Genomic DNA, 14279 nt, shown 5'->3' with positions numbered 1-14279 from the left:
TTCTCTTACAAGTTCCTAATTGATGCTGATGCTGCTGGTCCGGGGACCATAGTTTAAGTGGCAAGGCCTTGGCCTAAATCCTCAGAAATCAGCTTTAGAGGGAAACCACAGAGAGTGATGATCCTCCATAAATCAGGGGCATCAGATGAGGGAAAGCTTTGCCTCTGATCCGAATCAGGCTGAGTGAATGTATAAACTGAGCTTGGTAAGATGGAAGTCTGTACCCAGAAAATGAGAATAAAGTTCACCAAGATGGAATTACTGGGAATTGCCTGAAAACAAAACACTGGAGGAGGAAACACCAAGTGGTTCATAGAGAACAGCCAATAACCAGCTACAATGTGTAGGCAGAAAAGAATCTAAGATCAGAGTGGATCAAGTGCTAAAACAGTTAGCAATGGAGTCTATTATACTTAAAAATATATAGCCAAATCCTCAGCTTCATGAACAGCATGTGATAACTGAGAATAGGATCAGAGGCAGCATAGCACTGATGTTAGGCACACAGCATCAGGCCCGGGGTGCCTCTGTCTTCATCTGTAAAATGGGGATGTGCCCGCACCTCAGTGTTGTTAGGGGGATTAAAAGGGTCACTCAGAACTATGCCACTGACTGACTATATGTTAGCTGCTCTCACCTTTCCACTCTATATTGATTAGAGGAGGCCCTAAAAGCCTATATCATATATTCCTGACTCTACAGATTAAGAAGAAAATGAACAATGTAAATAAAATTTAGGGCAGAAAAAAATAGGTTTGGAAAGAAGTCCCTCCAGGAAAAAGGCAGGGAACTGGGGTTCCAGGCCCCTTCTGGTATCTAAATGCTCAGTGATGTGAAGGTATGAGCCTTAAAAATGATTTCGATGATTAGAATAAAATTGGGCTGCATGCCCTGCAGCTGCAGACACATGATAAAATATAGTTAACACATTTTAACCTTTTTATTTTATTTTTAAGTTATTTATTTAAGTAATTTCTATACCCAATGTGGGGCTTGAACTCAACCCTGAGATCAAGTTATATACTCTTCTGAGCCAGCCAGGCGTTCCCAACCATTTTATTTTAAAATAAAACACAGGTACAGAAAACCATGAAAAACAAAGGTTTAGTTTAATAAACTCTTAACAGAAAGTGAACACCCTTTAAACCATCACCCAGAGAAAGAAACAGAACTTTGCAGACACCCAAAGTTCCCCCACCCCCTCGCTGGGTTCTTCATCTTTATCACAGCCCCTCCTTCCTGGCATAAATGGATACTATGGTGCCTGATAATCATGTCTTTTGATTTTATTTTTGTAGTTTTATCATCCAAATGTGGATCTTTGGCCATTATAGTTCAGCTTTGCCCATTTTTAAGAATTTCATTTGCTTTTGAAGTTTCTTTCAGTCTTCCTTTCTTTTCCCTCAATTTAACCATTGAAGCAACCAGACCTAGATGCTCAATGCCTAGATTCATTAATTTACTAGGGATTTCAAAACAGTCATACCCAAATTCTGTCATAATTGTTGGAATAGTGTTACAAAAAGACATCCCTTCAGGGGTGCCTGGGTGGCTCAGATGGTTAATTAAGCGTCTACCTTCGGCTCAGGTCATGATCTCCAGGTCCTGGGGCTCCCGGCTCAGTGGGGAGTCTGCTTCTCCCTCTGCCTCCCCCCTGCTCCTGCTCGCGCACTTCCTCTCTCAAATGAATAAATAAAATCTTAAAAAAAAAAAAAGACATCCCTTCATCTTCTATTTCATTACCCTCTGATACAGTTCATAGAAAAACAGCAAGATAATGGATTCTTTTCCTATATTTATCATCTTCACTATAATGATTTGGTTTCCTATCATCCTGCAAAAGGGTGAACAATTAGTTACTTACACACTCACACCCCATTATGAACTCATGGATTTAAACATACTTACTGTTTATTAAATTATCCTTTTAATGCTCAAATTGTCCCAACTTTGGCCTGACAACTTGGCCTCTGAGTCCTTTTGACATTACCCTGATAGTGTTTCTTGGCTTCTTGCTATCTGATAAGTTGTTCAGGTTCACCTTGTACATTTCCTGCCCCAGATCTGGAATCAGCCATTTCTTCAAACTCTGGTTGTTTTCCATGGGAAATGGTATTTTAAGATCTAAGTGGTAGGAGTGTACATTGCTATAAGATTGGTCCATTGTTTCTAGATCTTTTCAATGGATAGGGATAGTAAGTCACCTCAAGAGTTCATACTGATAGCTCCTACTCAAATTCCTGGCTAAAGGGTTTTTAACTTCTTCTGTATCACATCTGTACCTCCTATCTGCCACAAAAAAAAAAAAAAAAAAAAAAAAAAAATCTGGTTCTCAAGGACACAGGCCATGAGAGTATTAGAAATCCCATAATTACTCAGTTGCTTTACAGTCAACAGATTTGAAGTCCCGGGTAAATTAGCATACTTCCCCCTTTCCTTCTACACAGCGGGCTACAAGAAGATAATATATAAACACGTGTCATCAGTCACTTCAGAAGACAGAAGTTTCCCTTGTGTAGCCCAAAGATGGATACGTGTCCCAGAAGCTTTGTGCAGTCGCCAGGCTGGAAGGTGGGGTGGGGGAGAGGGAGGACAGGGTTAGCCAGAAAAGGAAAAAGGTGCTCTCCTCTCCTCTCTAGCCTAGCCCGCCCTCTAGTGGAGATGCTAATGAGCAGGAAACAGCCAGAGGCGGGTCAGACAGAAAGTCAACTAGCTGACATTTACTTAGCAATCACTAGGACAGGACCTAAAATGGGTGCAAAAGGTAGAAAAGCTCTTTGTGGCTTTAAGTGGCTTCCAGTGTAGCTGGGAAAAGCATAAGCTGCCCAAATGAAAAGCACTTTACAAAATGTCACCAAGCAACATGCCAAATTTCAAAATCATGACAGGGAAGGTCAATAGAGTTTCTCAAAATGACTTAATTATAATTATTTTAAAAGAAAAGCTATTTTCTTTCAAGGGAACACATAGTATATCCTAAGATATAAATGCTCATGTACATTTAAAAAGTATTATAGGGGTGCCCGGGTGGCTCAGGTCATGCTTTGATCATACTATACCTTTGTCATTAGTTCATGCAGGGCCTTCCCCATTTTATTATTTGTTTAATGACATAATGAACCTGGATTTTTTAGACCTTTTTAAAAAATATTTTATTTATTTATTTGATAGAGAGAGACACAGTGAGAGAGGGAACACAAGCAGGGAGAGTGGGAGAGGGAGAAGCAGGCTTCCTGCCGAGCAGGGAGCCCGATGCAGGGCTCGATCCCAGGGTCCCGGGATCATGACCTGAGCCGAAGGCAGACGCTTAACGACTAAGCCACCCAGCCGCCCCTTTTTAATGGGGAACTGAAACCATATTATTTTTGCATCCATCACAACATGCCACCAGAAGAACTGACCATCTTTTTAAAAAACCTACCAGGGCGCCTGGTGCCTCAATCGTTGGGTGTCTGCCTTCGGCTCTGGTCGTGATCCCAGAGTCCTGGGATCGAGCCCCGCATCAGGCTTCCTGCTCAGCGGGAAGCCTGCTTCTCCCTCTCCCACTCCCCCTGCTTGTGCTCTCTCTCTCTCTCTCTCTCTCTCTCTCTCTCTCTCTCTCTCTCGCTGTGTCTCTCTCTGTCAAATAAATAAATAAAATCTTAGAAAAAATAAAATAAAAATTAAAAACCGACCAATGAAACTTGCACAATTTCCCATGGCATAAAAATAGAAGACTGCATCATTCTAACGATATGTCTGTGTCTACCATATGGACCTTAATTTATATAACCAATATCCTCCAGTACTGTAGTATATTGGGCCTATTTGTTTCCAGTGTTTTACTATTATCACTAATTGCTATGCTGAACATAAATCTTAAGGCTAGATTTAGCATATAAGGTCCCAGCTAGATTCCTGAAGTGGTGCCACTGGGTCATAAGGGAGTCCACTGATAGAGACAAAGTTTCCCCCAGATAAGAAATTCTCCTGGGAAAGTGCAAAGGTGGAAACAGCACAGACTTTATAAGCATATTTGCTTGGCAGAAGTAACATAAAATGAGGCTGATTAAAAAAAAAAAAAAAAGACAACCAGGTTTGGAAGTTTGTATTTGAAACAATAACGATACTGAAAACCACTTGAAGGTTAAGAACTAAATGCTATTGGAGAAAAATATTTCCAGCAGATCAACTAGGAGAGGCAAGAAGTAATGAAAATTTGATTTTGGGTTGTGACGGTGAAAACAACTTCCAACTAATTAAAGAATCTCTAAGACTCGAAGAACTGTATTTAAAGGGCAAACAGGAGGGAAAGATTTTGTTTGTTTTAATGATTTCAGATTTTCCAGGCTGGATAACCCAGAAACCACAGAATCCTAAAGTCTCAATAAATGTCACAGGGAAACTGACAGTAAGTTACCTAACCATGAGAGGTGGGTGACCGGCAGAACCGACTACATAATTAGTAGAGCCCAGAGCAAGACGAAAATGCGGGGTGCTGGTTCAAATATTAAGAATTTCATACGGCGATAGCAGGACATTAAACCAAACATGGGGCCCTTCTAAGCGCAGAGCGCTGCACAGATCGTACGCCCATATGAGGCCAGCTCTAGTGACCAGAGACGGTAAGCTCGGCTCTAGATGTCTGACCACACCCTCGCCCTCCCAGGGAGGGTGAGCGGCAGGAGAGCCCAGGGGAACTAAGCGCCCTCGCACGCATCCCTGATCTTAGATTGCCCCTGGAAGAGCTCGCAACACTTCTAAGAGTGTGGACTGGAAGCGCTGAGGTGCCTTTGCACCAGGGCTTTTGCACTCGGCGCGGCGAAGTCACTCGACCTCCAGCCTAGGAGAGGATCCCGAGACGTGGCAAGACCTGGCCTTGGACTTAGCGGGTTACTCATAAACCCGGAGGAGGTACGAGGCGGCATTCGTGCACTCCCCGGACAAGTGGCCCGAAGCTGAGAGGCCCGCCAAAGACCGAGGGTCTAGGGAAGGTCTGCAAATCCCGGAGAGCGGAGGGGCGTTAAGGACAACAGACGGAACCGGAAAGGCCCCTAAAGACCCTGCGTGTATTAGGGAGCGTCTGCAAAGACCGCAGAGGGAATCCAGGGGTCATCTAAAAAGTTGCCAAAGCAGCTAAGGAGTGGTCTAGAAAGGGCAGTCCCCACAAAACAAGGCTTCCGGAAGCTAAACCCGGAAGGGAGGGTGTGAAGGACTGGATCCCCATCTGTGACGTGAACACATCCCAAAGGCGCCGGTCATCCCTTAGGGCAGGACCGACAGAAGCTGCAGCCAGCAAAATAAAGGAAGGCTGAAACCGGGGGGCGGGGGGGGGAGGAGAAAGAGAGGCCCTTAGAGATCGTCTGGAAATTGCGAAGCCAAAAGAACTTGAGGGGCCGACAGGAAATTGCATCCTTCGCTAAGACACCTCCAGGTAGCGAACCACCAATTTCTTTTGTAAGCCCCGCCCCTCACCCATTAAGCGTAGTTCTCTTGTCTCTGATTCAGGAAACAGCCGGTTCCCCACTTACTCCTCCCAACTGGGAGCAAACGCCCCTCCTCGGTCGCGCGCTTTCTCCTCCCCTCCCATCCCTCACGCACTTTCTCCCGCCCACCTGTCTATCACTGTGCTCAGCTGTCCAGTTAGCTGGCCAAGGGGGCGGGGCCGTCAGAGGCAACGCGTGACGTTCGCAGTCCTCCGGCCGGGAAGCCAGGAGATGCATGACGAAGGAGGCGCGTGACGGAGGAGCGGTTGGCCAGCGCCGCGGTGTAAACAAGGCCTCGCGCCGCTGCGGGTCCTGCGACCGCTCCTGGCCGGTGGGTGGTCTCGCGCGGGGCAGTAACCGCCGGCTTCAGTGGGAGGGGCTTCTCGGCTTCCCCCCTGCCTCCCCCACTTGGCGTACACACCCCCCGGCACACCACGTGGGCGTGAGGCGAGAAAGGAGGGGGTGTTAGGCCGAATTCTAACTTCATTGGTTGTCGCTGCTGCTGGCTTTCGCAAAGGAGCGCTCTGATTGGTCGGTAAGGGGGGGCGTCGGGGGTCTCAGAGCCCTAAGGCTTCTGATTGGCTAGATAAGATAAGCTAATGAGGCGCTTTCTTCCGCGAGGGGTTTTGATTGGTCGGCCAGAGAGGTTACCTGGCCCACCCACCCCTCCAGGGACTTTGATAGGTGAGTTTGAGGTAGAAAACTGAGAAATTCCTCTTCAAAGGATTCTCATTGGTGAACTAGGGTAGCGCCCTAAGCTTCACTCTGATTTTTTTTTTGCTTCACAGGATTGGGGAAGGTTTGTGTTCCTGAAGCCTTGGGAATTGTCACAGGCTACAGAGAAGGGATTTCAGTCTCTAGGAAGGGTCGCACTCCAAGAGATAGCTACCGCTCTATCTGGGGAGACCCTGGTGTTTCTAGAGCAGGCTTTGCTTTCACCAAACCCAAGGAGGTGACAGGAGGAGTCCCTGCACAGGACCTAATGATGCTGTGACCAGAAGATGGGATCACGGAACAGCAGCAGTGCAGGAACTGGGTCCGGAGACCCCTCCGAGGGCTTGCCCCGAAGAGGGGCTAGCCTGCGTCGGAGCGAGGAAGAAGAAGAGGAGGATGAAGATGTGGATCTGGCCCAGGTACTGGCCTATCTCCTCCGCAGGTAACTTACCCTCCGATGTGTCCCCACCAGGGACCACCACAGTCCCTTGATCCCAACTCCAGGCAGGGAGGTTACAGAGGATAGGGAATGGGATTAGCCCAGACCAGCTGTTCTGTTTGAGCTTCCCTTCTGGACACTCATGGCACTCAGCTCAATACCCAATAAGAGTAGTTCTTAATTAGGGAGGGTCATGAAGACAATTCGCTTTTGTGTTTGAATGGACTGTTCAGGGGGGCCTCTCTAGCTAAGACTACACAAGTGTAATCTATTTCCCAAGGAAGTAAAAAAATGAAGACGTTACTGTGATGGAAAAGGCGTGATGTGGGGGGTAAGGAGAAGAGCTGGGGAGATGGGTGTTGAACTGTGGAGAAGTTACTGACATGTGATACGAAGCCATGTGGATTTACTTGAAAAACAAGTTTAAATTAACCTAACTCTAACCCTGTTCTTGAGGAAAGTGACCACCACCCATAATTGACTGGAAAGGTGTGCCATTTGACTCTGTTTTCTTAGCTGTGGCTTCTTGGGCCGAAGACAAGCCTGGGGATCCCTTTAGAATACTGTGTTCTATGCTGGACTCCTCAGGCAGAGGCTCAGAAGGAAATGCTCTCCGAATATTTAGTCCTCTAGGAAGTCAGCTGAGTAGGTCTGTCAACCTCCATGGAATGTTGGTGTTCTCTACATCTGCTATAAGCATGAAAATTCATTTCCTACCATGTCTTATAGGAGACTGAAAATAACAGCCAAGGTCTAGTCAGCCTGAAACTTCAAAATGGGGACAGTATGAGGGTTTGAGGAGCAGGTAGTCTTAAGAGCTGAATAGCCATTGACTCTGAATTTGGTTGGCTTGGGGAAGGGATCCTCCCTTTTATCATGGGCATCTCTCCACAGAGGCCAAGTGAGGTTGGTGCAGGGTGGAGGTGCAGCAAATTTACAACTCATCCAGGCTCTCTCGGACTCGGAGGAAGAGCATGACAGTGCCTGGGACGGTCGTCTGGGGGACCGATACAACCCACCCGGTAAGAGGAAAGGCAAACTGAGACCCTAACATTGGAAGACTTTCATTAAAAACCCTTTTTCTGTTTTTTGCAAGAACAGTAGGTGAAGTTGAAAGAAGGTGAGATAATTCAGGGAAAGAGGGAGTCTCTGCAGCCCCAGTCTATTCAGCTGCATAGCTGGCGGGAGTATAGTTCTGGGACTGGAAGACCTAGGGTGGAACTTCTCCTTGGTACTCACAGTGGATGCAACCCCTGACACCCGGGAGCTGGAATGCAATGAGATCAAGACCCAAGTGGAATTGGCCACAGGGCGGCTGGGGCTCAGGCGGGCAGCCCAGGAGCAGAGCTTTCCTCAGATGCTGCACCAGGTAAGCCTCTCCACCTCCAACCAGCCTGGCAGCAGGCCTCTCGAGGTAGCCAGAAGCTCTCCCTGCCCCAGAGGAGAGGAAAGTAAACCTTCCAAGGAAGCCTCAAGTGCTGGAGCTGGAGAGTGCTTAGCCAGCCTGCATCGGCATTTGGTGGGACTTACGAGTGTGTGTGGTGTCCATTTCTGTAGCAAGAGCAATATCTTTGGAGGAGGGGGCTTGGTGCGGCTGAAGGGGCCCTCCGTTTCTACTAGCAATATTCCCCAATCCCTTCCTTTAGAGAGAACGGGGCCTCTGCCACCGGGGAAGCTTCTCCCTTGGAGAACGGTCTCGAATGATGTCTCAGTGAGTATGGGGCTTGGTGGAGAGACTCTAAGGGCCAGATAGGTCTTATCCCTTAAATGTTGAAGGGACAGGTGTTAAGAGGATCCTCAGGGGTATTAAAGTTAGGTCGAATGGGGTCGAAGCTTGAGAGGAAACAAACTGGAAAAGTGTAGAAATTGAGAGAACGATTGAATGAATGAAAGAGAAGGGATCGTACCCCAAGCCAAAAGGGAAGTCCACCCTTGTACTCACACCCAGCTCTGTTAGGATTCTGCTAACCCGGACGTTCCTCGTCCTCTGCTCCCTTTACCTTCACTTTCCCTCTGCTTTCCCAGCTTCTTGCCCAATGATCTGGGCTTCACTGATACCTACTCTCAGAAGGCTTTCTGCGGCATCTACAGCAAAGATGGTCAGATCTTCATGTCTGCTTGTCAAGGTACCAGACCCTGGTCCTACAAAGTGCCCCAGAACAAGGAACATACCCCCTGACGGAGACTAGCAAGCCTCAGACCCAGGGAACTCAGACCCTGGGTTAGGGATGCTTAGCCAGAACACGTTTCCCATGATCAAGGGAAGATTCCACAGACGTACAGAGGAAGGAGGTCAGATCTAGAGAGGATATAAGGAGGGGGTTCCCTAATTCTGCCTGATCCCCACTTACCCAGACCAGACGATCCGACTGTATGACTGCCGGTACGGCCGCTTTCATAAATTCAAGAGCATCAAGGCCCGGGACGTGGGCTGGAGCGTCCTGGATGTGGCCTTCACCCCTGATGGCAACCACTTCCTATACTCCAGCTGGTCTGATTACAGTGAGTATGCCCAAGAATTCCACTGGCTCTCCAGCCCAGGACCCGAAGCCTCCAAATGCCCATGTTCTCTGTGCCAGGACTCCACGCCTTTTCCTGGGAAGATCACTCCCAGGGTCTGACACCCTTGCCCTTTGTTCCGTTTCCTGCCTAGCTTCACTTCCACCCTCCTTCCCCCAGCCCTGAAAGATACCTTGTTTCTCTTGCCTCTCTTAGTTCATATCTGCAACATCTACGGGGAGGGAGACACTCACACTGCCCTGGATCTAAGGTACTGGCTTCCCTCTGGGCAGACTCATCAGAAACTTCTCAAGGAAGGCTCTCCAGGAGCAAACCTCGTGAACTGGAACTCCTGCTTAGAGGGAAAAGTACACTGGTTGCAAGTGTCTCTGTGTGGATCCCTGGGAGGGAAGGCACCCATCCTTGTCAGCCAGAGGACCAGGGTAAAACAGATGGTTGCAGGATTATTTCGGGGTTCTCATGGAGGTGACTCACATTCTGGGACGTGTTGGCAGGACTTCTTTTTCTCCTCAGAAGTACACCTTACAATTCTCATCTGATTCTGTGTAGATTAACAGAGGCTGAGGGAGGTCCACTTAATCCAGCTCCTTCTTTGCTCTTTTCAGGCCAGACGAGCGTCGCTTTGCAGTCTTTTCCATTGCTGTCTCCTCAGATGGACGGGAAGTGCTAGGAGGGTGAGTACGGTAGGGGATGTAGCCCTCAATCAGTGAGCTAGGAGTCCTCCCGGAGACCAGCTCTGATCTCACAGAGACTGTACTGGACACTGCTATCCAGGCAGCTATGGAAAACAGCCAGCCCTTTTCCAAGGTCAGCGTTTATGAACTGCTTCACCTCTTGCTCACCGTTTCCCCAGCATGAGATGGAGGGTCTCAAACCTCCTTGCAAACATAGCTAACTTTTTTCCCACCTCCTGTGGAAAAAGAGACCAGGGCTTGCCCCTCAGCGGGACTTTGCAACAGGGACTCTCCAGAGCATATGTAGCATTGGTCCTCTCAGTTCTGGCTCCAGGACCCTCTTTATGCCTTCCCTTTCAGGGCCAATGATGGCTGTCTCTATGTCTTTGATCGAGAACAGAACCGGCGCACCCTTCAGGTATTTGCTCCTGAGACTCAGAGCCTCTGCCTCCTGGTCCGTGGCCTATTAGAAGACTGAGAGAGAGAGAGGTCCTAGGTATTCTGGCTTCCTGCTTCCCTAGATTGAGTCCCATGAGGATGATGTGAACGCAGTGGCCTTTGCTGACATAAGCTCCCAGATCCTGTTCTCTGGGGGTGATGATGCCATCTGCAAAGTGTGGGATCGACGCACCATGCGGGAGGACGACCCCAAGCCTGTGGGTGCACTGGCTGGACACCAGGATGGCATTACCTTCATTGACAGCAAGGTGGGCAGGGAAGCAGACCTGCACGGCCAGGTTACAGGTGTCCAGGAGCAGTCAAGGGGGCTGAGCGTGGGAACTCCCCAAGCTCCTTATTAGTTCAGGTTTGCAAGAGCTGGAGTTTAGGGAAGGGGTTTAAGCCAAGAAACATGAGATCCTTCTGTATTCATCAGTCCTCACGGATCAGGGCAGGGCTTTCTGTAGAAGGAAAGACAATTAATCCAGGATAGAATTGGAGGCCCAGCCAGTGCCCTGGGCAAAGAAGGGGAAACCTAGCCAGGGGGTGGGTTCTATGGTAGAAAAACCTGTGACGAGCTCGCCTGGATGAAGAAAGAGGCAAGGTAAGTCAGAGGACTGGCATTCTTACCTCTCATCTGGAGAAGCAGACCTAGAGGGACAGACACCAGTGTTCACAAGCTCTGACACCTTGTTATCCATCTGGGGATTCACAGGGTGATGCCCGCTATCTCATCTCCAACTCCAAAGACCAGACCATCAAGCTCTGGGACATCCGACGCTTTTCTAGTCGGGAAGGCATGGAGGCCTCACGGCAGGCTGCCACACAGCAAAACTGGGACTACCGCTGGCAGCAGGTGCCCAAAAAAGGTGAGCAGAGAAGGGAGAACCCAAGATCCGGAGAGTAAAGAGTCAGGGGTGGCAGTTCAGATATCTGACCCCTGGTAAGGCCTGGCATGGGCACAGTGGATGTGACTGTAGCCTGGGGCCCTCCCCCCCCACGCCCCCTCGCCAGGTGTTAACTCTATGTTTGTCAAACGGTGGGGAGTGTCGGGGGTTTCCAGGGCTGGGGGCTGGGATCACTCAGAACCAACTAAGACAAAAGCATTTCAGTATCTTCACAACCAGCAGAGCCGTGTTGGTGAATATTAGGTGGAGAAAGAGCCACCCATTGGAGATTGAAAAGGTGGCCATCGGTGAGCATCGATCTTTGCTCAGGACTAATGGTACAGGAGAATCCAGGCTCCCTAACCTAGGGCTCTATGTGCATCCCTCCCAGCCTGGCGGAAACTGAAGCTCCCAGGGGACAGCTCCTTGATGACCTACCGGGGCCACGGGGTGCTGCACACCCTCATCCGCTGCCGATTCTCGCCCACCCATAGCACCGGCCAGCGGTTCATCTACAGCGGCTGCTCTACCGGCAAAGTGGTCGGTAAGGATCGTATCAGAACAGGGGCCTGGGAGAGGCACCAGTGTGTCTTTGGCATTTTACCTGTAACCACCGGTAAGCGCCGTAAAAATCCCAGTGGTGACTATGAGTGAAATTTAATTTAGCGTAGAGCAGGTTAGGCTTCAGCAGAGAAAGAAAACCTTGTATTCATCAGCATTGTAAATTAAGAAAGGGAAGGTAGAATTCTAGTCAGTAAATATAATAGATTGCCAGAAATACACTCAGCTCTGTTTTGTAGCCAGTCGAGGAAAGAAAGAGATGGCAGATGAAGGTAGGGGGGGATGGGGACAAAAAGACCACAGCTCGGAGTAAGGGACATGCGGCCGCTAAAGCAGGAAGCGTGTACAGAAAGACACAGAAACACACCTCCAGCCATAAGGAGCCTAAGCCACTGCCATAGTTAGGGAGGCACCGCAAGGAGCCCTGCTCGGAAAGAGAGAAAGATGCGCCCCCGTCCAGATGAGGAAGAGCAGGTTCGGACTTCTAAGCAGACAGCCCATTGTTCACTTTTGCGGGGCCTTCCATGTCTTATGGGTTTCTTAGAAAACTGCTGTAAAGAGCTTTAAAACCACATTGTGCTTTCTTAACTGTAGACCCTGTGACATTTAGCTAAGGGCCAGGGAGAGATACCCAAGCTCTGCTAGGCTGCACACTGAACCCGAGGTAGGGGAAAAGGGAACTGCAGCATCCTCTGGTGTGGTTGCTCCCCTGTGAAAGCGGGAAAGTTGCCTGAGAGGCAATAAGCAGTGCAGCTCAGGAACCGTGAGGGGTGCTTAGAAGGTGCCCTGGCTGCCCCTTTTCCACTCTGGCCGTCCCTGGACAGTGTACGACCTCCTCAGCGGCCACATCGTGAAGAAGCTGACCAACCACAAGGCCTGTGTGCGTGACGTCAGCTGGCATCCCTTTGAGGAAAAGATCGTCAGCAGTTCGGTGAGGCTGCGAGGGGCGGGGCGGGGGACCAGCGCGTGCCCGGGACTTTGACCGAGGCGGGGCCGCACCCCTGACTGCTTGCCCCCTTCTGCCCCGCAGTGGGACGGCAACCTGCGTCTCTGGCAGTACCGCCAGGCTGAGTACTTCCAGGACGACCTGCCAGAGTCTGAGGAACCTCCCCGCGCCCCTGCCCCAGTGCCCCACCCCTCTACAGCCTTTTCCTCGCCCCAGTAGATCTGATCTCCAGCCCCGTCCACGGGTGAGCCTCTGACAAGCTCTCTGCCTCTTCCTGCCTTTCTCCCTTTTGGGAGACCTTTGGGGAGTCACTGGCATTGGACAGGGAGACCCACAAGCCCAGGCTTTCGGGCCCTCGCTGAGCCCTGGAAGATCCTCCCCAAGGGGCAGAGTGGTCTCCTCATGCGCTCACACCCAGTTGGCTTGGTTCTCTATCTCTGGCCAGAGCCCAAAGGACTGCTGTTATCTGAGGTGTGGCCCTTTGTCAGCAGGAGAACTGTCCTGAGTGTTTTTAATCATGTGTGGATGTAAGTGTTAGCTCCTAGAGTAGATGTCAGGTCTGAACTGAGCTGCCAGCTGGGCCCATTGCCCTGGCCTGTGTGTTGAGGACTAGACTGGCCGGTTAGGCCAGGTGTCCCGGCCATTATTCCAGAGGTCCTGAAGGCTAGAGCTCTAGCCTTTTTGGAGAAGGTGGGATGAGTAAGGCATGTCCTCAGCACCCTCCTGGGGTGGGAATTATGTTTTCTCCCTCTCTGTCTGGGTCTTTGGGGTGGGACAGGCTGTGGTGTGAGAGGCTCCATGTGGCCCCACACAGGGCAGGCCTTCCCTCCCAGACTGTTCCTTCATGCTGGAGGCCAGCAGCTGCAAGGAGAGATGTTGAAGTAGGACTCCTTCGTCCTCTCACTGGCTTTGGCTCCCTCAATAAATTCTCTGTGGGAACCTGGCTCAGTGTCTGTCTCTGTCTCTTTTTCCTATCTGAGGTCTTTTATCCTCTCCCTTCAAGAAAATAGTCTTGACAAAGCCTTCAGATATGCTTCTCTGTGGGGGAAAATCCCCCTTTGATGCCCCCAAGATGAAGAGAAATACCAAAATCATTTGTTAACTGAGCTCTGCAACAGACAACTCCCTCACTGAACTTAGAAACTTGTAGCAAGTAGAAATCAAGGTAGCAGGGAGTGAGCGCAGTTTAGATTAGAGCCTGGAACACCCACATCAGCTTTGTTCTGGGGATGGCCTTGGCGTTGGTCCAGTCTATGAGAAGAAGCAGCCCAGAACCGGAGAGAACCTGGTGGGCACTGACTCGGGGCCCCATCTGGGTGCTTCACACCCAGGACCTCATCCACCCTCCCAGCCACACTTTGTACAGGTGAGGAAATGGCAGCGTGCACAGATCAGGCGACATGCCCCAGAGCAAAGCCGTGGTGTGGTCCGTAGGGGAGTTGGTCAGGCTTCACATCCAGCTCTGATCGCTCCGTCCCCATGACATTTCATTATCCCTAATGCAATTTTCGAACCAGGATGCACACCTCCAGGGGTTCTCAAAAACACAGCCAGGGGTAAAAGGGATACCTCTTTCACAGCAAAACAGGTAGTTTTAAAAGAATAGATTGTCCAGCTGCCCAGCCTACATGTGTT

At 49.8% G+C, this 14279-nt stretch overlaps 1 protein-coding gene across 10 annotated transcripts; it reads left to right on the top strand.

Annotated features, from left to right (window-relative positions):
* Nucleotides 1–5224: 5224 nt before the first annotated feature.
* DCAF11 (DDB1 and CUL4 associated factor 11) lies at nucleotides 5225–13587 on the top strand. Of its 10 annotated transcripts, none has more exons than XM_034993649.1 (15): nucleotides 5225–5413; nucleotides 6415–6621; nucleotides 7513–7640; nucleotides 7860–7987; nucleotides 8265–8329; nucleotides 8644–8744; nucleotides 8974–9120; nucleotides 9334–9388; nucleotides 9744–9812; nucleotides 10173–10230; nucleotides 10334–10519; nucleotides 10966–11119; nucleotides 11529–11681; nucleotides 12523–12629; nucleotides 12729–13587. In XM_034993649.1, the coding sequence occupies exons 2-15, from the start codon at nucleotides 6467–6469 to the stop codon at nucleotides 12861–12863; spliced, it is 1641 nt and encodes a 546-aa protein (XP_034849540.1). In that variant the 5' UTR covers nucleotides 5225–5413; nucleotides 6415–6466; the 3' UTR covers nucleotides 12864–13587. The 10 variants fall into 10 exon arrangements, with proteins under 10 accessions (XP_034849540.1, XP_034849537.1, XP_034849533.1 ...); XM_034993646.1 differs by having other exon boundaries at nucleotides 5227–5413; nucleotides 6254–6621; XM_034993642.1 differs by lacking the exon at nucleotides 5225–5413 and adding an exon at nucleotides 5620–5796 and having other exon boundaries at nucleotides 6254–6621.
* The last annotated feature ends 692 nt before the right edge of the window (nucleotides 13588–14279 follow it).

This window comes from Mirounga leonina, unplaced genomic scaffold, assembly GCF_011800145.1.
Source record: "Mirounga leonina isolate KUSES-001 unplaced genomic scaffold, KU_Mleo_1.0 Mir_91, whole genome shotgun sequence".
NCBI classification, from domain to species: domain Eukaryota; kingdom Metazoa; phylum Chordata; class Mammalia; order Carnivora; family Phocidae; genus Mirounga; species Mirounga leonina.
The sequence above is the reverse complement of the archived record's forward strand: the minus strand, read 5'-3'. Positions and strand labels throughout refer to the sequence as shown.